Consider the following 23,332-nt stretch of genomic DNA (forward strand, 5'->3'; position numbering starts at 1 on the left):
GCTGAGTATTCATTATGTTATAACCGTTAGATTGTAAGTAGGAAATCAATTAGGAATAAAAACATTTTATGTCAATTTAATAATCTTAATATAAATAGGTGGCAAATAATAAAATTATTAATAATAATATTGATAGTGATAACGAAGTACAAAAATAGTAATTGAGTAGTTACTTTGATACGGTTTATCACATATTTTGTTGCTTTGCTTCAATTCAAGCAAATTTGAAAATACTACAGATAATTCATAACTGTTTACAAAATCCCTATCGAAAGAATTGAAATTACTTAATATTTTGCGGCACTGCGTATACTTTTATGCGAGTATAGCTACTATACATAAATGCAAACAGCATTTACAATATGAAAAATTACTATTTATCGTCATGCAACAATGAACGTAGTATAAACTGTACAAGAGAAAGAGTAAGTTTATTCTATCATTAGAAGTAAATTCTATCATTCATTGCAATTTGGCTTCTTCCTTAACCTTCCATAGAATTAACTCCATACAGGTTACTGCATCTTCTTTACTGTCATGACCTCCGACTAAACAGAACAAAAATGATTTAATATCGTTATATATATAACTTCTTATTTACCAACTTATACTTACTGTCATTTTGAATGATTTTTCTCAGATATTCAGAAGAAAGATTTTTCAGTGCTCTCTTTTGCGGATAACCATTTCTATGAGGAAACATAACACTTGTATCGACGACAGTATCGTGAAGCAGTCGTAAAGCTTTGAAGTCACTTTCAAGACTGTGTCCTACTAGTATAGTTTTGCTAGAAAACATAGAGAGTAAAGCAGCTTGAACCTCCAGAAGTGTCGTAGTCACACCCTGCATATCTTCTTTTGTAATTCCCGAGAACCTACAACGTTGAAAATTAATTAATTAAAATAAGAAATTATAAGTTCGATTTAACTCATACCTTGTATTATAGTCAATTACAGGATTTAATGGCTTAACGAGAGTCTCATATACAACATTGCAGTCCTCGTTAATGACTGTGACTCGTGTAAGCTCTAATCCTTGCGTGGTATAAGACATTTCGCAGTCAAGGGAATAAACTCCTTGTTCTTCGACCGGAACATCTGATAAAATGATAATAATAATTGAGATAATCAGAGAAAAACATAACTGCTAATTTCTCAGCCATTATTCAATATTATTCTACATTATTGCCAGCGCAATATTTTCTTTTACCTTTTGGTAAGGTTTTAACGTAACCACGAAGGTTCTCATAATCCGTATATTCCCATACATGAGTCTTTGCATCGCAACATCCGGTCGCTGATCCATATTGTTGACAACAGCTATATTTACCTTCACCTCTAATTGTAAACTTTCTTCCCCAATGATATATACAATTTTGTTGCTGCGTAGCGAACCCATACTTATCTACAAAATACGATTCGCCACAACGCTCGCAAATTCTTTCATTAGGCACTTTTGATAATCGATTTTGTTTCCGAGAATTTATTACATAGATTTTCGCACGACCCTGAAAACAATTTCTAATCTATATAATCTTTTCTCCTTAATTATTTTTAGCCTATTTAAAGTTTCCACCTTCGGTCCTTCAGGATGGGGTCGAGGAAATCCATTATCTCTCAATTGTTGCTCATTCATAATCCACTTAGTGAGCATGCTATATAAAGCTGAACCCTTGAAGCTCATCACTGCCTTTTTCGTCTTGATCACACTCCAAGAACCCTGTGATTTGCCTGCCAGAACAGCTTCATGTGACGTCAGGCCACTAACAGGCGCGTTGAGCCCTTCGTTAGAAGATCCTTGATCAACTTCCTTCCTCAATCTATGGGCAGCCAACATGCAAGAATTCTTATACACCGGAAGCGCCTTACATCTTTCATGACATGCGAATTCTTCACGAATCGCACGCTCCGATGCATCCTCGCCGTTCGTGTAAATTTGTACACAAATATCGTGCATTAGATTAACGTAATGCTGGCGAACATTTATGGGAAACTTTTGTGTCGTTGCTGCTAACGGTTCTGGCCGTATTAACTGCGGTACCTACATAAGGGTAATGTTAATAAATAGTATTTTAAGCTGAATGATTGATTAGTCACAGAACTAATGCTATTAATAAAAAGATACCATTTGCGGAATATGAGCAACGCGTCCACGCTTGCTGGTCTGAGCTGCAGTTTTCTCTACTGGCTTAGCCCCTGCTAATTTTGATATGGTTTCAGCAACTTTCTTTTTCTCCAAGGCAAGTGACATTGCATACGGCACGTGAGCGATTCTAATCCGGCCTGAAATTGTTGAAATCGTTGTATTATTACTTTGGAATCTAACATTCGATAATGCCTATACTGACAGATTCGCACCATTTCCATTCATTTGTACATTATTTGTTATGCTTGACGATGATTCGATGGAAGATTGATGAGTAGACTTGAACGATTGATAAATATTTGATGATCTTTCTATTGGTTTTTCAGCTATATTTTCAGCAGCTTTATCCGCAATAGCCTGCCTTGCTGCTTTCTCGGCTGCTTTTTCTGACGCGGCTTCCTTCATCATTCGCCATCGTTCGTACAACTTTTGCTGCGGATTCGATATCTTTTTCGGTGGTAGACTAGGAGTGATTCTAGAGGTCGATGTAGATGCAGAAGGATGAGCGACTCTTTTTTTACCAATGTCTTCAGGTTCTTCTATTTCTCTAACGGATTCTTTAACCATAGTTGTTTTTGGATGATCGAGAACTTCATATTCCTAATAATAGAACATTGTTTCATAAAAACAATTTTTGAAAATTTTAGTGAAATTTCACGATATACTTACCTGAAATATTTTCAAACACTCTTCTTCAACATCATGATCAGAATCAGAAAGTATTACAGAGTCATTAAAAACCGGACTTCCCAATGGACTAAAAGATGTGAGCTCTTTATCTAACGACGACCGTTCATTGCTACTTGATTTATGTCTTGATGATTTTTTCGATGATGAACTTGATCTGTGGCTTGTTTTTGAACAATCTGATTTCTTATGGTTTGACGAATATTTTTCCGTTTTAGATTTCGATCTGCTTTCCTTATACCTTTCTTTTTCAATTTTGTTAGATTTGTGCTTCTCACTTTTTTCTTTTCTTTTGTTAGAATCTTTATCTTTCTCTTTGACCGAAATATGTCTGCTTTTATGGGTTGCCTTGCTGTTTTGACTATTTCTATCTTTGTCTTTGCTCTTTGAATCCTTTGAACTTGAAGAGTGATGTCTATCATTAGAGCTAGATTTGTGCCTGTACTTATCTTTGTTACTATTGCTGCTATGAATACTTTCGTGATCTTTTTTATCCTTATCCTTTTTACTACTACTATTGTTAATACTACTACTGTTGCTGCTATCAATATTGGATTTGTCATCTTTCTTAACTTTTTCTAATCGGTTTGCATCTTTTGGTCTATCCTTACTTTTATTATTTACATCTTTGTCATGGCTTTTGTATTTTTCATCCTTAGAGTTAGATTTATCTACAGTTTTTGTCTCTTTAGGCATTGTTTTATGATTGTGATTACTTTTATTTTCAAAATCATTTTTGCTGCTTTCATATGTAGATTTTTTGTTATTTATAATATTTATTTTTATCTCTTCTGCCACAGCTTCATCAAATTTTTTCTTTTTAATTTCAGCTTCAGGAACCTCTGGCATAGGCTCATCATCAGAAAATGTACCCTCAGGAGGTAAAGCATAATCTTCAGACTCTTCACTAGGTACCATAGTATTATTGTTTCCAGCAGCAATAAGTATCTCATCTATGATATCAAATTCAGACTTAAATTGGTCAAGTGTAGCTTCATCTAGCTGTTGAACAGTGTTCAGTGGTGTCCTGATGTTTTTTGGAACATACTCTTCTCTCTTTTTCTTAGATTTTGGATAATATACTTCTTTTGATTTTGGTATATAGTCATTAGAGTTACTATCCTCATAAGAATTGGATGAAGAGGAATCAGATTTGAGTGTTGGCACATAGCTAGGCTTAAAATTTTGTTCTTTAGGATTAATAGTTGTGGGTTTATATGTAACTTCTTTTGACTGTAAAATTTCAGATTCCAAGCCTGTATTAAGCCATGGTTTGCATTCTGGTGAAACCTTACGTTTCGCAGCTACTTTACTTTCCCTGGCTGGCATATAAGCAATAATAGGTATATGTCGCTTTTTTAATTCAGATATTGGTGTTGGGTTATAAACACATGTTACTGGCTTCATTATAGCTCTTGGAATGTTAGGATGTTTTCCAATTACTGGTGGTTTCTCTATTTTAGGTGTTGGAATAACAGTTAGATTTGGATTTAAGCCTTTAACTACCTGAGACACAACATTCTCTGAAAATTTATCTGTGTCCGTAACTGCTTCATCAGCTAATACTTTCTTTACGGCTTCTGATACCAATTGCTGCAATGTCTGAGAATTTGGTGTTGTAGATGTACTAGCGGTTGTAGTTGACTGTTGTTTCTGTCCCATTGTCTGGGGCTCTGCCACACCTGCCATACTTGCCGTACCTCCTGCATCTTCTTCATAACAGGTAAATGATATAACTAACTAGACTCTACTGACTTAAGTATAAGCTTATGCTATTAATCAAGAAAATAGAATTTGTGAGAAACAATATAATTTTAAAATACGTCAAAGGAATAAACGTAAAAATTAGTAAAAGGGGTGGAAATTAGTATTTACCTCGTCTTAAATGTTTAAAATGACAGTAAGGCCTTTCACAGGATCCGTTTTCATAAAATGGGCAATTTATCACTTTAAAATAACCGGCCGATGGTAGCATAACTAGTTCATCATATTCTGTCCTTTGTACAGCCCGTTAACGGGAAGGCCTATACCGACCAAAACTTCGCGCAGGGCCACTCACACCACGCTCCGGCGCAATCTCCAGCCAGGTCTCTCCGTCTCTTTTCTCTCTCTCTACTTTTACTTATCGCCACCAGGTGGCTACAGCGCGGAGCATTCTCGCTGCCGAGTTGCTGCCTTGCTGCCCACGTACACACTTACACAGTAGGAAATTGAATCGTGTGTGGTTTCAACTATAGTGTAATATATCATTTACCATAGGTTTATTTCTTTTAGCTGCACTTCTTACACTTTCTACGCTTTTCATATTTCTGTTTTAATCCATTGTATAAGTTGACACTTTAAAAAGTGCACAAAGTGCAAAAAGTGTAGCGACTTTCTGCTAAAACGAACAGACCTCATGATAAAGTACAGAGTGAAGCTAGCCGAACCACACACGATTCAATTTCCCACTGTATAGTATACTACAAAGGATCGAATTTATAAACCAAACTAAGCTCGAATCTCAGCTTAGCATTTTCTTAAGACGAAGATCGAGCTTAGCACTGTATTGAAGTTTAAAGTGAGGCCGGTATTAATAGTCGTTGCTTATATTTAAGTCTGACTTAAAGTATCGATTGTCCTTTTTCACCTAACAGTAATAGAAAAATATAACCTATGCTTAAGTCGGTCTTAAATATAAATAACGACTATGAATACCGGCCTGAGACAATTCATCTTAGTTAAGACCGTGTTAAGCTTAAGTTTCATTTATAAATTTGAGCCAAAGGCTGACTATTAAGGGAGTTGCTTGTTTTCTCGACCTATAGAGACCGTGCACACCAACACAATGATAGCGAAGTGTCAATGTATAACTGTATACGTATAAATAAATTACACTCAAAAACTGCGAAAACTGACCGATAGTTTGCGCTGATAGTATGCATATACACCAATATACATTCTTATCTCACTGTCATTGTGTTGGTGTGCACGGTCTCTATATGGTACTACGAATTAGCAGGTTCAAGCTCGTTATTAGTTCTACGAGATAGAAGAGTACGAGAGACTTATTCCGACTTATTCGTAGTCTTCACACAACTTGGTGACCCCGTGACTCTCCCGAACCAATCAGGGAGGTGGAGGGGATGAGTAACGGAGTCCTTCATTAAGGCGAGTATTCAATAGCATCTCACAAATGATGTCGTGTATCGGCCAGAATAGCATATAATACAACTATATTATATCACATTCACGTGTAATGTTCACGAGCAATGACGTTAAAAGGCTTTGCTATATTATTAACACAAAATAATAACAAAGTAAGAAATAAAATAAGAAATGAGCGTAAGGAAAAACAATGTATTAGCAACAATAAGTTTAATTTGTAAAGAGTAGAGTAGCATCTGATAGGGCAGTTTTGTCAGGTCGAATTTCTTACAATCTTACAATCGATATAACAATTTTTTTATTGTGATTGTACATACGATGCCTTTTAAATTTGTCTAAAACCCATCAAATTTATTTGTTAATTTTAGTTTTATTTCCATTAAACTGTCGTCATCTGTCACTGCTCTTCCTTAAAATTTACAGAAAAAAAATAGAGTGTACGTACAGAACTGTTACATGAACACTTTATGCGAATCACCCTGCACATATATTTCCTCTTCAACTTTTATTTTACACGTAAACTTAATATATCGGTAATAATAATTTTACAATAATAACAATATCAATAATAATATACATAATCCAACTGCGACTGTTTGATCTTCTTCCTATATATTCCTTTTTCTGAATTGTTTTCTTTGTTAAACGGCAATTAGAATTAGTGAGATTAATGATAATGGAATTTGCCATTTTACAAATGCGCGCACTGATCGATCGGAAAACTGTTATATGAAAGATTTTTGTTTGACTCTTAAGCCACTGGCTCCTACTTGTTTAGCTCATAGCAATTTAGTCATGATCGCGGATATAGTAGGAAACAGTGTAATTCGTTATTAACAATTAACAGTGTAGATCAACGGCGATCTGTCATTCTTATTCGACCAAAGAGCTTTTTCTAAGAACAATAATAGTAATAATATTTTGAGCCTGGATCTGACACCCGAAGGTCAGCCGAAGGTCGCGTTCCTGCTGGGTGTCAAATTCAGAATAATCTTTCCTCGTCTCTCTATACAAGTGCACAAATATTTACACGATTATTATGACAAATTCTCTACTAAAACTGTAGGGCACCTTCTATATATGTATAAGACTCTTATATATATCGCTCCGGACAATAAACGAAAAGATGCATACTCATTTTTACCGCTCACACATTTAAATCTTTTCTCCACTCCTCCATCTCTCTTTCTCTCATACACATACATACACACACACACATACACACTCGGTCTTTTTCTGTTGGAGCTTCTTTTCCTTGTAACACGCGCTTTATTTCTCATTTTCGATGAGAACTTTATCGCCAATGTTATTCCAAACTAAGACAGTTTATTCTCTTTTTAAAGGAAAATAACTATCAATATTCTACAAGTTGATTACATTTTTTGTCTTCTTTTTCGGACACTATTAGAGTAACCCAGTTCTAGTTTAGCAAACTCCTACTCGACAAATCCCAATTCGTTTGGCACATTTCACTTTCTTCTCTTATATCGACACAATCCAGTAGTAGTTGGCACAATTATTCAATCTGCGAGTACAATCTGTACCATATACAATATATCGTGCTAATATTACAAACACGTAAAACTCGACTTACAGATGGACGATTAAAGAACGACGTTCAATCTGAAAATGATTCTTACGTCGCTTTTTTGCCGGATTATATCATATATGTATACATAACACGCAGCTGAAATTATCGAATTGATATTGCAAATAACATACTGGACATATTACACATAAGTTTCAATTCTTCTCTTAATTTGCTAAAGGAGTTGCAGTTTTGTACCAAAGAATCTAACATGTTCGACTTTTTATTGCCACACTGTGATTACTGTATCTAGTTTTTAATTATTTAATTATGTAGTTTTCTGCTATTAGCAACACCATCGATCTATCCAGCCTAAATCCTCGTTTCAGACTCTACGAGTAAAGAAGTGGATACTTTTTCCTTGGGTCATACGTAGTAAGAGGTGGGACCTAAATTCAGTTACGACTTAAGACTTTTTTCAGGACAGGTTCCATCGGACGCTGGCGTCTAATCGCTTCAAAAGTGAAAAATATCGTCAAAGTTAGAATTCATTATCTTATACAATTCGACGGACGTAAACACTGAAAAGTATGTAAAATTCTTGATAGTACTAAAAGTTTTTCGACAGAAAAATCCTCAATATTGAAAGTATCGATGTATTAAAAAGTAGATTCGAGTAAAGATTATATATTCGTAGTTCGTTAATGAATAACTTTGCTTGTCACTTATCGCGAGAATTGTGCTGTACAAAAAAGTGTAGAATTAGTATGAAGTGTATTAGGGAAGTTTTATGAATTTTACGTCACTTTCCATCAGCAGTGATGCGTTAGCATGGCAACATCATAAAAGTAATATTCTCCACCGAAAATATCAGTGCACCATCATAAAATCATCAATTATTAATTTCGTCATCCAGTCATTCTTCCTTGGATAACTATTACATTGCATTACCTGGAATCAATTTCATTTTGATACAATTTTCATTGGCAGATTCCTAACCATCGACGATCATTGATAATGCACCGAAGAGCTTTTACACTGAAGTACGAAAGAACGTAGCCGGAACGGTTTCTTTGTTGGTTTTGGAAGAGTCCTGTTTTTAATCGAGACTAAATTCTATTGCGTCAACGAGTCTATGTATGTGGGATACACTTTTACATTCTCTAAATAAACAACATACGTTCATCTAAGCGAAGTTTCATCGTTTCTTTGGAAGCGACATAATTCTTATCTCTTCGAATGAGCAGTCATAGCTTGGATTCTTCGTGGAAAAATGTCATCTCTGACTCATATAGTCAATAAATTTAGAATTCGTCATTTTCAGAACCGGAAATGGAGAAAAGTGATTAATCCTTGGTTCGTGTAAAGAGAAGAAATTTAACTGTCTAAGATAAAAAATTAAAGCCATGAGAACGTCCACTTATCAGATGGGTGTGCATGTGGGCTTCCGTGTTCGCATTTCAACGCTTGTTATGTAACGTGATTGGATCTTTCCATGGCACAAAAGTGACGTTATAGGATTTTTTCATATCACGGAAACTCCTCGAAACTGCTGAAAAAGGATCTTGATAAGCGAAAAATGATCGTATCAATGTTGACAGGCACCTAAAGAAGAACCTGAAGTCGTTTTCCCCGCAATTTCGCATTCATCTTTCTTTTTTGCAAAATTGATACTGTTTTTTCGTTTCTTCTTTCAAAACATAGGCTTTTACAGCTTTCGTATAATCCACTAAAGACCAGCGCGTGTGCCAAATTCTTTATTGAATTGAAACTTCAGGCATCAACCAAGAATTCATCAGCATCTTCATCCGACGAAAGTTAGTAACACTGATGACTGTTTTACTCTTCCCTTGTCGTTGCATCTAATTTGCAGAAACCAGCTGCTTTTTAAACAATAATTTTAGTCAACTGACAAATCGACGTTAAACCGTTACTGGTAACCTTATCGATTTAATTTTATTTTGATCGCAAATGAAATTTCACGTTGGAAACCATTTTTTAGCAACTATAAAGCCTTTAGCCTGTCACTGCTATTATATGCAAGAAAGATGCGATTCCAAAGATACATGTATATTTATATTCTGATTTTGATGATTAGTCGACCCAGTGTGCAGGTACCCACTGAGGTTCTCGTTCTAACGAATTAATTTCTGCCAGCAGCTGATTGTACGCCCAGTCGGTATCATTATTGATGATAATCATATCGAAAAGGTGTCCATATTTATCATCCATTTCACGTGCTTTCTCAATTATATCCTTAAGCTCCTCTTCCTTGAAGCTTTCGTTATTTTTGATACGCTTCTGCTTCAACTTCTCCAAGCTCGGAGGTCCAACGAACACGACGTAAGGCTTCAAGTCGGAATTTCGCAAGATCTTTAAGCTCTGGGGATGCAAATTAAGCACGCAAATCTTTCGAGCGTCCACCACGGCTCTGATCGCCTCTATAGAAGTGCCATAATAGGCCTTCTCGTATTCGCCATGCTCCACGAACTTCCTGCACAGGATATCCGCCTCGAACTGTGCTCGGGAAATAAAGTGATAATCCTGACCATCAATCTCGTTTTCTTTCCTTGGTCGACTAGTATCTACGGATGAAGATAAATGATACATTTTACAGATTATTGATTAATAATGTAAAACAGTTTAAAATATAAATCTAAGCATTGGTGGAACTTACGAGGAATCGCAGCTGCAAAACGCTCGCTATTTTGCATCAATCTCTGTCTCAACTCATGTCGTCCAATGTTCGGTGGTCCAATAAGCACAATTGGCCTTTTATGATCAGCTCTAGGGTAATACAATGCCACTTCCTCGTACGTCAGCACTTCATCGTTATCGTAATCTGTAAACAAACATTCGAAGAACGCATGAAAAGAATTGCCAGACCCAGTAAGATGAATGGTATGACCGACAAGTTTACCATCGACCGCGGGTGTTGAATAAATAGGATAATTATCATCTGTGTAATTTGAACCAAATTTGCTTCTCTTCTTCTTCTTAGGATTTTTTCTCGCACACAGAAGTGTACTTGACTTTTTGGCACCTCTCACCGTTGAATTGTCTCCTGCTATCGTTTGCTTGGTCGATTCACGCCTGATAAATAATTATTTTATTATTATATCAACAGCAAATAACGTTCTTCAATCTAGTTGTTATTAATGCTTACTGGTGTTGGAAGGCTTTGCTAGGTATAAGTCCTGCGAGTGTTTGATCTTCCTCTCCTTCTTTGTAGGCTTGCCACCAATTTGGATCTTCTTGAGAAATAACATGAAGTACATCTCCTTTTTCGAATCTAACGCCAAGCTCTCTGCAAGGTATGTACGGATCCTCTTCTGGGTCGTAATCAAAATGTGCTCGTATATGCTGTATCTAAAGACAAATTCCAAGCGAATGTTTCATCGTATTCTTCTATATTCACAATGTATCTAATTTCTGTGTAATTAACCATTAATATGCAAATGACATCAGTATGATATCAACCGACAGGAAAACTTCCTAAGATATTTAGTATTGATACAATATGTGAAATGAGATATATTATTATTATACCTGTAGAGTATCATCTCTCCTATTCTGCATGTTGTTTCTGTGAGTTTGCGGTGCTGGTAAAACCAGAAACGTAAGACTTCCTTGCATTCCAGCTAAGATATCGCATACTTCGTTCACGCTTTTACCACGCATTTCCTGACCGTTTACTTCAAGAACTTCGTCTCCCTCGTGCAAAAGACCTGATTTATCGGCAGCACCACCACGAACTACTCGACCTGTACAAATAATGAGGCAGAAAAATAATTATACATAGATTAAAAAAAAAATACCCAGCTTCACAATATTCATTATATTTCTCAAATAAAAAGAAATTTAATTAAATTCGATGTTTACCAATAATGACGGCATCGCCTTCATTTCTCACAGTAGCACCAAGTGGCTCGTTAGTTTTCTCGATTCTGATGATTTTTATATTATCAACGAATCGAGATCCTTTCCAGCTGGATGTTGGACTAGGTGGACCACTGGGCGACGAAGAGGAAGTACTGTGTTTTCTCTGGAGACCATCGACGTAAGTTGCAACCAGATCGTGAGCCAATAGCAGAGCTTCCATATCGTAACTCGTTAAAATGCTTGTCAGCTCTTCGACAGCTGTTATCGTTTCCGCCGTACTTGCACAGGTCGTCGGTGCCGATGACTGCCATTTTTCCAACGTATCCACACACTACAAAGCGGTAAATATTTAGCAAACAATTCAGCTAAATGAATATTAACTGCACGCTAAAAGCACAAGGCGATCCAAATGCAGTACAAATAAATTAATTTTGCATTAACATCTCCTCTCATTAATTATACATCCATATTAAATACAAAAATAGTTGACGAGAGAAATGCAAAACTAAAATTATAGTTACAAAGTGTTTCGTTAAATTAATAATACACTATTCAAATTTTGCAATTATTTTAAATTACTGGTACTTAAAAGTAGAGCAAAATAGGAATAAATTAATGACTATTTCTTGCACATCATACGCACATCTCTGGCAAGACTAGAGGCATCGTCGGCATGATGTTTCAATGTTTTTCCGGATCTCAGTCTACCTCTGAGAAGATGGTGCGTCGTTAGAGCGGTGGCAAATTGATTTTGCACCAAGAGCGTCTGAACTGCTTTCAATTCTGCCTCGACACTCTGACCGGAAATGCCTAAAGCACCGGAAAGATTGCGCAGCTGAAGTTGCAACCTCTCGACAGTTGCAACAACTTCACCGAACGCTGCAAGAAATTTCAAATGATTAAATTTTATCGAATAGTCACGATCCAAGGACTAAAGTGCATCTCGCAAATTAAATTACTAGGATAAAAATCAATGATCGTTTCAAGGTTTTATCGGTTCGCTTTTTACGAGATAGATCCATAAGCGGATAAATGAAATTGATAAATTGGATTTAACAATTATCGAGTGAGAAGCTTGTTTATCGATAACAGTAATTGGTAGGAAATTGAAGAACGAATAAAACGAGCTTACTGAGAGCTTTCGGAGGCTCTTCGACTTCCTTGGCCGCGTGATTGACGCCGACCTGAACGACGGTACTTCCACCAGCAGTAACTTCATCCTGAGCATAGGCAGGATTTTCCACGCCACTCGGGCACGATCTCGAATTGCTCTGTAAAGCGTGGAGTTTTCTCGAATCACGAAGCGACCTATTTAATATCTCCTGTCTTTCTTCCTCGTCCTTTCGCTTTCGTAGCTGTTCCTATAAAAGTGAGGATCAAGAATTAATACAAATTTACCACTTGCAATAAAAATCAGCCCTATTTAACGATTACAATTCTAACGCCTGACTTATCACGACGTTGATATTACCAATGACAACTCAGACTCGATTATCGACAACTGAAACAACCAAACTAACTGCGAAACGCCCACTAGCAGCTTCGATAATAACTTGGTTAATGATTCGACTATAGTCTATAGATTTTCAGAAAATAAAAATTCTACGTTTGCCAATATAACGAATGAGCTGTATAAGCCTACAATTGCATAATCCAAATGATTAAGTATTACATAAAAGCATCCTTTTCCCGGATGAGATTTAATTTTACGTAATGCAATGGTCGGTTGATCGGTGTAGGAAATGTCGGATGTTGGTTCTTTAGGATTGAAATGTAGGTGAGAAATTCTATTTTGAGTGGCTGCAGGGTTTGGTTTTGCATAAGATAAAGTTAATTCGCATTAACATTATAAGGTATATAGGAATGTCTGAACGAAGCCCTGTTTACAATGTATTGGTAAGGTTTCCACGAGAGTGGGAAGTCGCTTCCCACGTCTCAGGTTTTCTCTCTGCCAATATCTGGAGGAATTTTACATATTTCAACGCTTCTTCCATTTTCCAAGCAATTCTTATCTCTCTCGCGGCTTACGTAATAGGCGAGATTATCGATTATATATATATACACACTTGGTATTTCTTGATGGAGTGAAGCTGCTGCTGCGTGGGTTCCAGGCTGGTCGCATCCTGTTCAAGGTTGTTATTCTGGCTGGACAGGCGAATGTTGTCCTTGGGAGGTCTGGCCGGTGCTCGCTTTTGATCCCTGGGAGGTATGGCTGGCTTCACCCCGTTCAACCCGATCTACAATTTTATTTTCACCGACTCACACATCTTTCTCCTTTATCCCCCCATCCTCCACCCTAAAACTTTACTTTCTTCCAATTCTACTTTGTTTCTCTACAAGGGACTGGCTCTTCACGAAAGTTCTCCTTTCTCTATATATATACACACAATTCTATATTACAGAATCTTTTCTTTTACGAACTATCCGAAGCAAAAACTGTCAAGAACCAACGACAACTGTTATAATAAAAGATCTAGCTTCGACAAGACTCGTGAGAATGGAGTTATCTCTGTGTCTTAAAAAAGCTATGGAATTAATCGACAGACTCGAAATTGCAAAACTTTTGAAAGTTAATTGGAGAACGAATCGATCCCAGTCCCTGTATCGAGTTTCCGAAAGTCCTCTGGAAAAGAATCAGCATTATACCGGTGTCGTGCTGAAAGGTGAAGTAGAAGAAGGCGCAACGGTAGTACAAGGTCGAAACGCAAGAATTCTAAGAGTTACAGAGGGTATTTAAGAAATAGATTAAGGAAGGTGAGAGATAGTAACCTACTCGCTATAAGGTTCGCTATAATACGTAGGATTATACTCGTACCTATTTTACCATGCTGAAAGATACTCTTTTCCAAGATGTCCGTCCCCATGCTTTTTAAACCATTGCTCTCGTATTGTAAAAAAGACATCGATAAAAGCTATCGTTCGATCTTTTACCCTATATAATTATATTCTTCGTTAACAAGCAACATTTTCAAAGGTTTTAAAAGAACTGCAACGAATCGACGTCTTTCTTACAAAATACGGAGCAGAATCGAAGATTTGAAAACCAAGTGTATTTTACCTGATGACTGCGAAAGACGTCGTCCTCGCGAGAGTACACGGGTTCGTGGACGTTCTCCAGCGTGCTTGTTGGTGAAATGCTTGTTTTTTGTGCTATGAGTTGGTTAGATGGTGCCGTTAGTGCCGTTACCATGCAGCTCTTTGCGTTTTCAGTCCGAAAAGAGCACGAATCGAGAGAGTGAGCAGAAAACAGATCAGAATCCGAAGACCAGCAACGGATCAACGCCGAAGCTACGTGGGAGTTCGAGTGACCATTGGAATTCGTATCGTGGTCTCCAGTGGAGAATTGAGCTTCATCAAGCTCGTTATATTTGTACTCTAGAAGCAATTTGTCGTTGCTTCGATTTTGGCTTTGAGGCGATACGTCCGAGGTACCAATGATCTGGCTTTTATTGTTTGTGGATATTGGGAGATATTGGGAATTGTGGAACTCGTCGTCATTAAAGGTACAGAAATCATTGATGTTCTTAAGAAACCGATTCTTCCGGTTAGACTTATTGCAGGAAAGTTCTCTGAAGGAATTGCTGTAATTCTGATTGGTCTCCCAGGACACAGAGATTCGTTTTTTTGATTCTTGAATGGTATCAGATTTGGGATAGGAAAACGGTAGAGAGAGGTCATCCTGAAGAACTACCACCGAAGAATGATCATTCTTGATGATAGTCTTGTGGGAGGGAAGTGGGGAAGGGTAACGTGACTCGTGACCTTTAACCAAGGAAGACGTAGACTTGCGGAAGGTCCTCTTCTTGGATTCCAGAGTGGTATCGGATTTTGGATTGGAGAACGATAAAGAGTGGTCATCCTGGACAACCACCACTGAAGAATGGTCGTTCTCGATGATAGTCTTGTGAGACGGAAGCGGGGAAAGGTCACGTAACTCGTGACCTTTATCCAAGAAGGACAAAGATTTACGGTAGGTCCTCTTCTTCGATTCCAAAGTGGTACCGGAACTTATATTAGAGAATGATACCGAGAGGTCATCGTGAAGAACTACCACTGAACAATGGTCGTCCTTTTGGATAACCTCGTGAAGCGGAAGTGGAGAACAGTGAATAGGTGAAAGGTCACGCAATTCATGACCTTTACCAAGAGTGGACGAAGATTTCCAGAAAGGCCCCAAGCCAGGAAACTTGACGTAAGCCTCGCGAGAGGTGTCGGAAGTCTCGTAGGACTGGCGGAAGGGTGTAGAGTTCGGTAGAACCTGATGGTTCTTAGAAAATTGATCGTTTTGAGAAGCCTCGCGTACATTTTTGAAAGGCGATAGCTCGTTAAGCTGTGCGTAGAAAGAGTTTTGCCTGCTGTAAGCGTAAAGCGTTTGATCGTTTGTGCGTAAGCTTTTGGGGGATTGTCGCTGATGACGATGGCGATGACGCGCAAGAGAGTAGAGACCCTCTATAAGCAAGCTTTTTACTTTGGATCTTACCTTCTTGGCCTCGTGCTTTTGACCAGTGCGCGCGACTACGCTCACCATCGACCCCTTATCATCCACGTTCAAAGCTTTAACGCTGTCTTCGGCTAACGCCGTGAAACTAGACCTATCCACAACAGTCCTGTGATCTCTAGAGGTGCTCGAGTCTAAGGCAGCTCTGCCTACTCTATTTCCATTCTCCGTTAAAGTTTTCACCGCCTCCTCCTCCTCCTCCTCCTCCTCCTTTTCCTCATCCACCTTCCTCACCACTACATCCTTAAGATTCTCATGGTTCTCCTGATCAAACTGTTCGCGAGGATTTTCACGATCAACACCGGTCTCTTTGGACTCCTCAGGGTGCTTCGTGTCGCAAAACGTGAATTTCGTCTCCAGGGAGTCGTCTAGCTTGGATCCCGCTCGATCGTTGACTCTGATAGGCGGTGGATAGACGGGATGGCACTTGGTAACGGGGACAAAGTCCTCCGGGCAGTCGACGGCCACCTCCCTGAAGGATTTACTGCCGACCACCAGGAAACTCCTGTCGGTCAGCTCCAAATCGCCCCAGACCTCGCTCCTCAAAGTCGAATAGCCACTGCAGAACTGTTGTGGTTTCTTCTTCTTCCTGCGTCTGGAGGACGAGGTGAGGCTGCGATCTGGGTCGCCCAGGAGGTCGTCCATCGAGCCTAGGGCTATCAGCTCCTCGGCGTCGAGACTCTTGGACTTGGCCTTGAGCCTGGCCAACTTATCCCTGCGCCTTTTGGAGCTCCTGCTGGACTTGTCCGGGCCACTGGACGAGGAGTCCTTTTGCTTCTTCTGATCGTCCATGTACTTGGCGAGCTCCAGATGGTCGCTGGACCTCAGGATCAAGTTTTGGATGTCCTGAATATCGGTGAGGACGTAAGCAGGATTGTCGAAGTAAGTGGCATCGTGGGTGAAGAAGGGTGGTATCTTGATGTCGGTAGCGAGGGACCTGCAGGGTGAGCCAAGGTCGATCCTTCTGGTCTCGTAAACAGGAGCGTCCTTGCGATTATTGGCTGGTCCCAGGAGCAGGGTGCTGTCCAAGGGTGCTGTACTGTCGGATCTTCCTGAAGAGCTTCTTGGACTGGTGGAGTCGTCGCTGCAGGTCTTCAGCATCGTCGGGTAATCCTCCTTGGCAAAAGGATAATCATCCTCGACGTCGAAGCTGCTCTCCCTCTGCACTGTCAAGTCCTTGGGCGACCCGTCGGCCTCGTCGACTTCACGGGAGGGACCGTTCGACTCCACGCAAGGATCCACTCGTTCCTTGTCAGCCTTTTGCAAGCTACTATCCCTTACTTTCTCAGGGTCCACCGCTTCTCGCGGTAGCTTCCCTTTGAAGGTCTCCAGATGCTTGGAGTGCAAACCGTTCTCCTTGAGGTCCTCGCTGTATCTAGTATCCTGCTTACCAATATCGATCCTTTCTATGAAACTGGTGGTCTCCTGTGCTTTCTCACTCGATCTTGGATCGAAGCTCTGGCGATCGATCGATCGATCATCCAGCTGCTGCAGTTGAACGGGGCCCCGTCCGTTACGGATATTCGTGGTGTCCGTGAGACGTGCTTGAGGCACGGGCCTCTCTGAATCAGCAGACACTTTTTTCGGGGTCTCGTTTCTAAGCTTTAGGGAGGAGAGGTTGAAGAAGTCGCTAGCGCTACGGGAATGCCGAAGTTCGCTGTGACCTTGAGACGAACGATTCGTTACCTTGTTGGGGTATGCCTTCTGTAGCAGGGTGTCGGGCACATCGACTGGTAGCTCCCGGTGATGCCCCAGTGATTCAGGGGCCCACATCTCATCGGGCCCCACAACCTCCTGCACCTTCTTTCCCTCTCGAGAGCTGCTGTTATTGTTCTCACCCAATCCTTGCTGCTGCTGTTGTTGTGGATGGATGTCCGTCACACCGCTCCCACGCCTTCGTGGCCTATCAAAATATACGTGCAACGTTATTTTTGTTCAACATTTCATGTACTCTGACAGATGGACCAGTGCTCCGCAAGTTTTTGTCATGGAAAGAATTATTAAACTGTTATTGAGAAAATCATATTCCTTCTGTTATAAATATAAAATGAATATTCTTCATCTTTTCCGCAAACGATGATTAATTGATTAGTTTATTCTTACACGTTTTCTCAATTTCTACGAATTATGACTCAATCGACAAAAATTTCATGAATATTTACTACTTGCATGTATTCATATTTTATGTAAAGTAATTATTTAAGTAATTTCTGCACTTTTGTTTTTATTTGATTTAAACTATTATTTCTCTCCATGTAAATATTGCAGAACACTACACTCTGAATATAGAATTTCGTACATAATATTATAATGTTCCTATTCTAATTTCTACATAATACTATCCTCAAAACAAAATGTAATATTTATTAAAAGAAAACTTATTAACTAATAAATTATTAAGAAATAATATTAAACGCCAGGAATCACCGATTATCGACCACTACAGTATAATAAATTATAAGAATATAGATGCTACTTTTCAAAAAGCATTAATAAGCTCATTAATATCTGTTTCTAAGCATATTTAATGGGTAACGGGAACCTAAATTACTTGCGAGTAATGAGATATTTGCTATATTCTCTGGCGGGAGAATCACTTTCCTAATGAAATTAGCCAAATCCGATAGAGCATCTAGAATTTTCTAAGGGAACTGGATTCGCAAGAGAAAAATGAAAGAATCGCTCAATTTATCAAACTTCCATCGATCATTCGATCATTGTAATAACTTAAATCGATTATACAAATATTATCTGTAAACTTCCTATGAAATATTCCCAAAAAAAAAACTGCCACAAAAAAATTAGCCAAAAGGGAAAGCGTTCGACGCAAAGGTTTTGAGATTTGAAAGTCCAACACGTGTGTGGTGAAAGGCCCGTAGGGGGTCTGTTTTCTTTCATTTTTCCTGAATGTATCTGTCTGGCTCTCGGGCGACATAGAACAGACCTAATCGCATTCCGCCTCTTCAATTCTCGCTTAGTCCGTCGGCTCCCCGACTTGGAAACAGCCGCCAGCAAATCACTAAAACCACGTCAATTCACTCATCATTACTGCTCGTTACCCTCATCTCTTCAAGGTCTCCGCAGAATGGACAAAGACACATAAATACGACAAGCGTCTCGTTACACTTGACAGGTAACAGAAAGACATAAAAAATACACTTTAATTTTACACGAAAGTGTTTTTTTTTTTTGGAGGCTCGATAATAAATAAAAAAAATTTAAGCGTATAGCCTCGGTTCGTTTGAGGTTCGAGTTAAGTTTTACTCGATGTAGCAAGGTGATTAGTACAAATTTATCGTGTAGACGAGTGAGAAGAAAGGGTGGCATTTTCCGCCATGAATGGGACGATTGTCGAGGCGAGGAACATAAGGAAGCGAGGAGGAGTGTGAATGGGAGGAGTTTTTGTGATTTCGATTGCTGGGTAATTGTTTAATTGTGATGTTAGACAATGGAATGCCCGTCGATGCGTTCCCTTGTAACACTTTTAGCTGTGTAGGGTGGTGGAAGCAACTTGAAACTATCGACGTATCGCGATGCTCGACCATCAAGGTCACAGATTGCATCTTCCAGTGGCATCTTGGATTCGCATGACCTACAACACTTTCCACATTTGCTCGAGCATGGCCAACCGTACCACCCATTTTCTGTACGTGACTTCGATACTGGATTAACCCAATCAGAAATCTGTAATGTATCAGTGGATCTATTGCGTAATATCTTAAGGGACAAAGTGGCATTGAGCTGGATCTATCATGAGCACGTAGATCATTATCACAGTTTTGGAATAAAGATAAATAGATATTAGTATCTTAATAAATATGGTGTCAGGAATCTTCCTGGAAACTTCCTGGAATATTCCTGGATTTTTTCTGTACGTGACTTCGATACTCGATTAACCTAATCTCAAATCTACAATCTATCAGTGGATCTATTGCGTAATATATTAAGAGACAAAATGGCAATGAACTGGATGTATCATAAACGCGTAGGTCATAAATGTCCCTAGGTCTTGAAAATCCATATGGTTGACTAACTTTGGAATGAAGAAAAAAAGAAACTACAATTTTTATGGTAGCACACATAATATCAGGAATTTTCCTGAAATATTTCTGGATCGTATTTGGAACGTTAGAACGTTTTTGATTTAATGCATGCTATGTGGGAATCTTCCAAGGTTTTGGTGACAAAAAACACGTGAAACTATAGTATCGAGCAAGAAGATAACGTGAAAAATTCTGTAGTCTAACGTCCTAACGAGGTTTTGATCCAGTCTTGCGTGAGAATCGTGTAAAATGGTCCCAGAGTGAGCACCGAAGAGCTATAAAACAGGAAAGGAAGTTTAAACGTTGATACCAGGCTTTCCAGGCATTTAGCTTCGAAGGGAAGGCGATTCTTATTGTTTTCGAGTGAGAAGTATCACACCAGTATGTATATATATATGTGTGTGCTTATGTGTGTTAATATCACGGAATACTCCCCATTGAGAACAATAAGCAAACGAGGCAGCTTTCTGGCAAGAAAGCAAATCGTTTAAAATGCATAGTGGTTCCTAGAAACGGATAATCTAAGGAATGGAAAGCTGTGGCGATTCATCTCACGAAATACCAAAGCGATAATCCAACGAGGCAGAAGAACGAGCCATCCAATGAAATCTCCGATCTTCTCATTTGAATGAACCAGAGTGAGTCGTCTGGTTTGTTAAATCGGTTCAAGAACGAATTTGGGAGGGTAAGTTGTAACGGATGGAACTAAACGAGCGATCGTTATCGAGATTGACAATGGTCTAGTGGCTTTCGCGTTATAATCGACTAAGCGATTAGAGCGTGGAAGAAGCCAATTGTCATAAATGCATAAGAAACACGTCGTTTCTCTCGTGTATAAAGAGTGGTATAGGCGTGGCACAGAGGGGCCCAGGTGAAAACCTACCAGTGGAGAGTTTTCAGGATTTTCATGGCGTGACTTTTGGCTTTTCAAGTTGGAACTTCAACAGCAGCTTGCGGTATCATCTTGTTTCCCCCTGTACCTCTACGTCTTTCGATAATCCTCCGGAAATTCCGGTTATGCCGATAGTATTCCTAAAATCTCCCTTGGCTCCAATAATAATGAACGAGGCCCTCAAGCTCATTCCTTTCTTCAACTTCCTCCTCTTCGTGCCCTTTCCGTGGGCTTTCTTGCCCTTTGTTCCTGCCCTCGAGTTCCAAACGGGCCTTATCATCCCATCCCCCTCCCTTCCATCCAGTTTGACGATTCACCTATCACGCACCTTTCCACTGCACTTTTCACACTAGTGATTCGTCGAGATTTCACTCTCAAGATTAAAGGAACGTTAAGTCGCGTCGTAAGTAGTGTGCGTTGACGAGAGAGTCGAGAAGAGCAATGCTCACCGGTGGTTTCCGCACGGGCCCAATTCGGTGTAGGGCCGCGAAGCATGTGCCGGAGCAGGAGTGGGGGTAGGAATTTGCGACAGGGACCGAGACGGTAGGAGTGGGGGGGAAGGTGCGTGCCCCTTCCGAAGGCTGCGTCAAGTGCGCCCAACGGGGCACAAGGTGGCGCTTCGATGCGTGAGGCCCCGCACGCATACACTCGCACCCCACCACACGCTCGGAAAGCACCGACCGGGCTTTTCCTCCGCACAGGTAAAACTGCAGGTACAAGGGCACCAGACGCCGGGGCACCGGCTTCGCTTATTAGGCTGAAACGGTCGATTCATCCGATCCCACACACACACGCACACATGCACGCACAGGAAGCACCAACACCAGCTCTTCCAAAGAAGACGCCAAACACAGGTGCAGCGACCTATTGAATGCCCATTCCAATGGCAGGAAATCCCAAAATTCAGACGACGCACCTTCCACGAACAGTCTGAATGCCGCCAGTCGGTAGAATTGCTCGAAACTCGCCAACCGACAAGGCCCCGGGCCCAGGTACTCGCAGGCCCATTAGCTTTACAAGCTCCTTCCTTCAATCTTTGCTCAGGAAGACTTTTTCCTTTGATCTTTTCACTGCGCCTCGCTCACGAATGTTTTCCCCAGTGTGTATAGTAGAAAAGGGCACAGGTGCAATGGTCCCACATCGGTTGTATTCCAGAGCCCCTGTAAGGCCCACTCGGTTACGACTTGTCCAGGTATGATGCGTAGATTTCCAACAATGGTGTCCTTGTGCGAGGAAAACCTTACAAATATTTCGCACGTACGACGTGAATTTGCGTGTGGGGATGGGACCTACAGGAAGAGGGGGGGAGGGGGAGGAGCTAACATATACAGGATGATTCACCGACGACTACAGGTTGAACCTGTCCAAGCCCCCTTTTGCTTTCGACTGCACTTCGACTGCTAATAGTCTTCTTCCTGCTACACCAAACCAACGTCAACCGAAAACTTCTTCTGTTTCTTGCTTCCACCTCTCTATTTACGCCACACTACAGGGCGTTTCGTTCAAAATCCTTCACTTTCAAATTCTCGTACTTCTCACGATGCTTCGCTTTTCAAGATTCCTCAGCCACTCGAATGACACTGGTCCTTTCGAGTCCTCGATGAATACCACACCAGTCAGAGAAACACGATGATCGTGAGGAATCTTCTCGTCGTTGTTCCTCGTCCAACGGGACGCAACGTTCCTTACACGAGTGACTCTTCACATCGGTCGACAGATTATTTAGCCAGGTTAGCGGAGGGTTTTCGTGCATTTCCAGCGCATTCCAGGCATACCTGCTTAGCGAGACCGCCAACTTTCAGGCCGCCGTTGCTGCATTTGGTGCGTGCCCAGTCGCCAGATTCCGGCATAGAAACTCGGTGAAAACCGAGCCAATAAGGCTTTTGACTCGATGGTTTAAAATCGAGCCACACCACCCGACCCAAACACTTTTTTTCGTTCGCTTCTCTTTATTCGAGCTTGCGAACGTAAACGTACACACACACACACAGACGCGCGAGCGCGCGCGCTCTCGGCCGTGCACAGACAGTATATATTGTCGGTTTGCTCAGTCGAGTCGCGGCATGTTTGCATACCACGTGAGGAGGTACGTATAATTTCAAGAAGATAAGGAGGATGCTTGGTTGAATAATGGTGGAATAAGGCAAATTCTGAGGTATATAGTCGAGTGGAGAACGTCGGCGGACGGAAAGGGTGTCGAGGAGAGGACTAGAGTCCCTCCAACAACTTCCAACTGACGTGAGTTTGTTGGCTTCGTTCGCTCGAACCGAGGAGAACCGAGAAACGAGAGAGCCTCTCCCTCCCCTCCCCTCCCCTTTCCCCACTCTACGCTCTGCCCACTACCATCCATCCCGTCGCCTCTCCTTACCCTTCCCCACCTATACCTGCCAACCACTGACCGACCCCCTCTCTTTCTCCCCTTCAAACCTTTAAACCTCTCTCGCATCTATTCTCCTAAGGCCCCGCTCACACCCAAACCGTGAATACGAACAATCTTCCGAATAGTTTA

At 40.3% G+C, this 23,332-nt stretch overlaps 2 protein-coding genes across 9 annotated transcripts in view; both read right to left on the reverse strand.

The window, feature by feature from the left end:
• Positions 1–56: 56 nt before the first annotated feature.
• On the reverse strand, positions 57–5,193 carry LOC136782633 (RNA exonuclease 1 homolog). 3 transcript variants are annotated; one of them, XM_066742199.1, is made up of 9 exons: positions 4,709–5,193; positions 2,816–4,542; positions 2,359–2,746; positions 2,126–2,283; positions 1,577–2,041; positions 1,211–1,508; positions 936–1,098; positions 616–875; positions 57–548 (listed from the first exon to the last, which is right to left on the reverse strand). In XM_066742199.1, the coding sequence occupies exons 1-9, from the start codon at positions 4,806–4,808 to the stop codon at positions 463–465; spliced, it is 3,645 nt and encodes a 1,214-aa protein (XP_066598296.1). In that variant the 5' UTR covers positions 4,809–5,193; the 3' UTR covers positions 57–462. The 3 variants fall into 3 exon arrangements, with proteins under 3 accessions (XP_066598296.1, XP_066598295.1, XP_066598297.1); XM_066742198.1 differs by having other exon boundaries at positions 2,816–4,545; positions 4,709–5,192; XM_066742200.1 differs by having other exon boundaries at positions 2,816–4,605; positions 4,709–4,820.
• A 1,068-nt stretch (positions 5,194–6,261) lies between these two features.
• LOC136782637 (uncharacterized) overlaps positions 6,262–23,332 on the reverse strand; it is a 30,016-nt gene continuing 12,945 nt past the window's right edge. For 4 of the 6 annotated variants that reach the window (XM_066742208.1, XM_066742212.1, XM_066742211.1 and 1 more), the window contains 10 exons: positions 15,871–17,791; positions 13,457–13,627; positions 12,523–12,751; positions 12,034–12,269; positions 11,391–11,721; positions 11,058–11,272; positions 10,675–10,877; positions 10,429–10,601; positions 10,186–10,350; positions 6,262–10,093 (listed from right to left, as the gene is read on the reverse strand). In XM_066742208.1, coding sequence (XP_066598305.1) covers positions 9,603–10,093; positions 10,186–10,350; positions 10,429–10,601; positions 10,675–10,877; positions 11,058–11,272; positions 11,391–11,721; positions 12,034–12,269; positions 12,523–12,751; positions 13,457–13,627; positions 15,871–17,791 — 4,135 coding nt within the window. In that variant the 3' untranslated portion in view covers positions 6,262–9,602. Of the gene's footprint in view, positions 10,094–10,185; positions 10,351–10,428; positions 10,602–10,674; positions 10,878–11,057; positions 11,273–11,390; positions 11,722–12,033; positions 12,270–12,522; positions 12,752–13,456; positions 13,628–15,870; positions 17,792–18,832; positions 18,908–20,814; positions 23,059–23,332 lie in introns of those variants that run through there. The other 2 variants (XM_066742209.1, XM_066742210.1) reach the window with 2 other exon arrangements.

Source organism: Prorops nasuta, unplaced genomic scaffold (assembly GCF_024137725.1).
Source record: "Prorops nasuta isolate Cenicafe-Biocafe unplaced genomic scaffold, Cenicafe_Pnas_1.2 PNAS00027, whole genome shotgun sequence".
In the NCBI taxonomy this organism is placed as follows: Eukaryota; Metazoa; Arthropoda; class Insecta; order Hymenoptera; family Bethylidae; genus Prorops; species Prorops nasuta.

Coding starts and splice junctions, on each gene's coding strand:
- LOC136782633 (XM_066742198.1), bottom strand. CDS start 4,808: ATGCTACCATCGGCCGGTTATTTTAAAGTGATAAATTGCCCATTTTAT. Junction 4,546..4,708: donor TTTTAAACATTTAAGACGAG/GTAAATACTAAT, acceptor CCTGTTATGAAG/AAGATGCAGGAGGTACGGCA. Junction 1,509..1,576: donor CCCATCCTGAAGGACCGAAG/GTGGAAACTTTA, acceptor AATTGTTTTCAG/GGTCGTGCGAAAATCTATGT.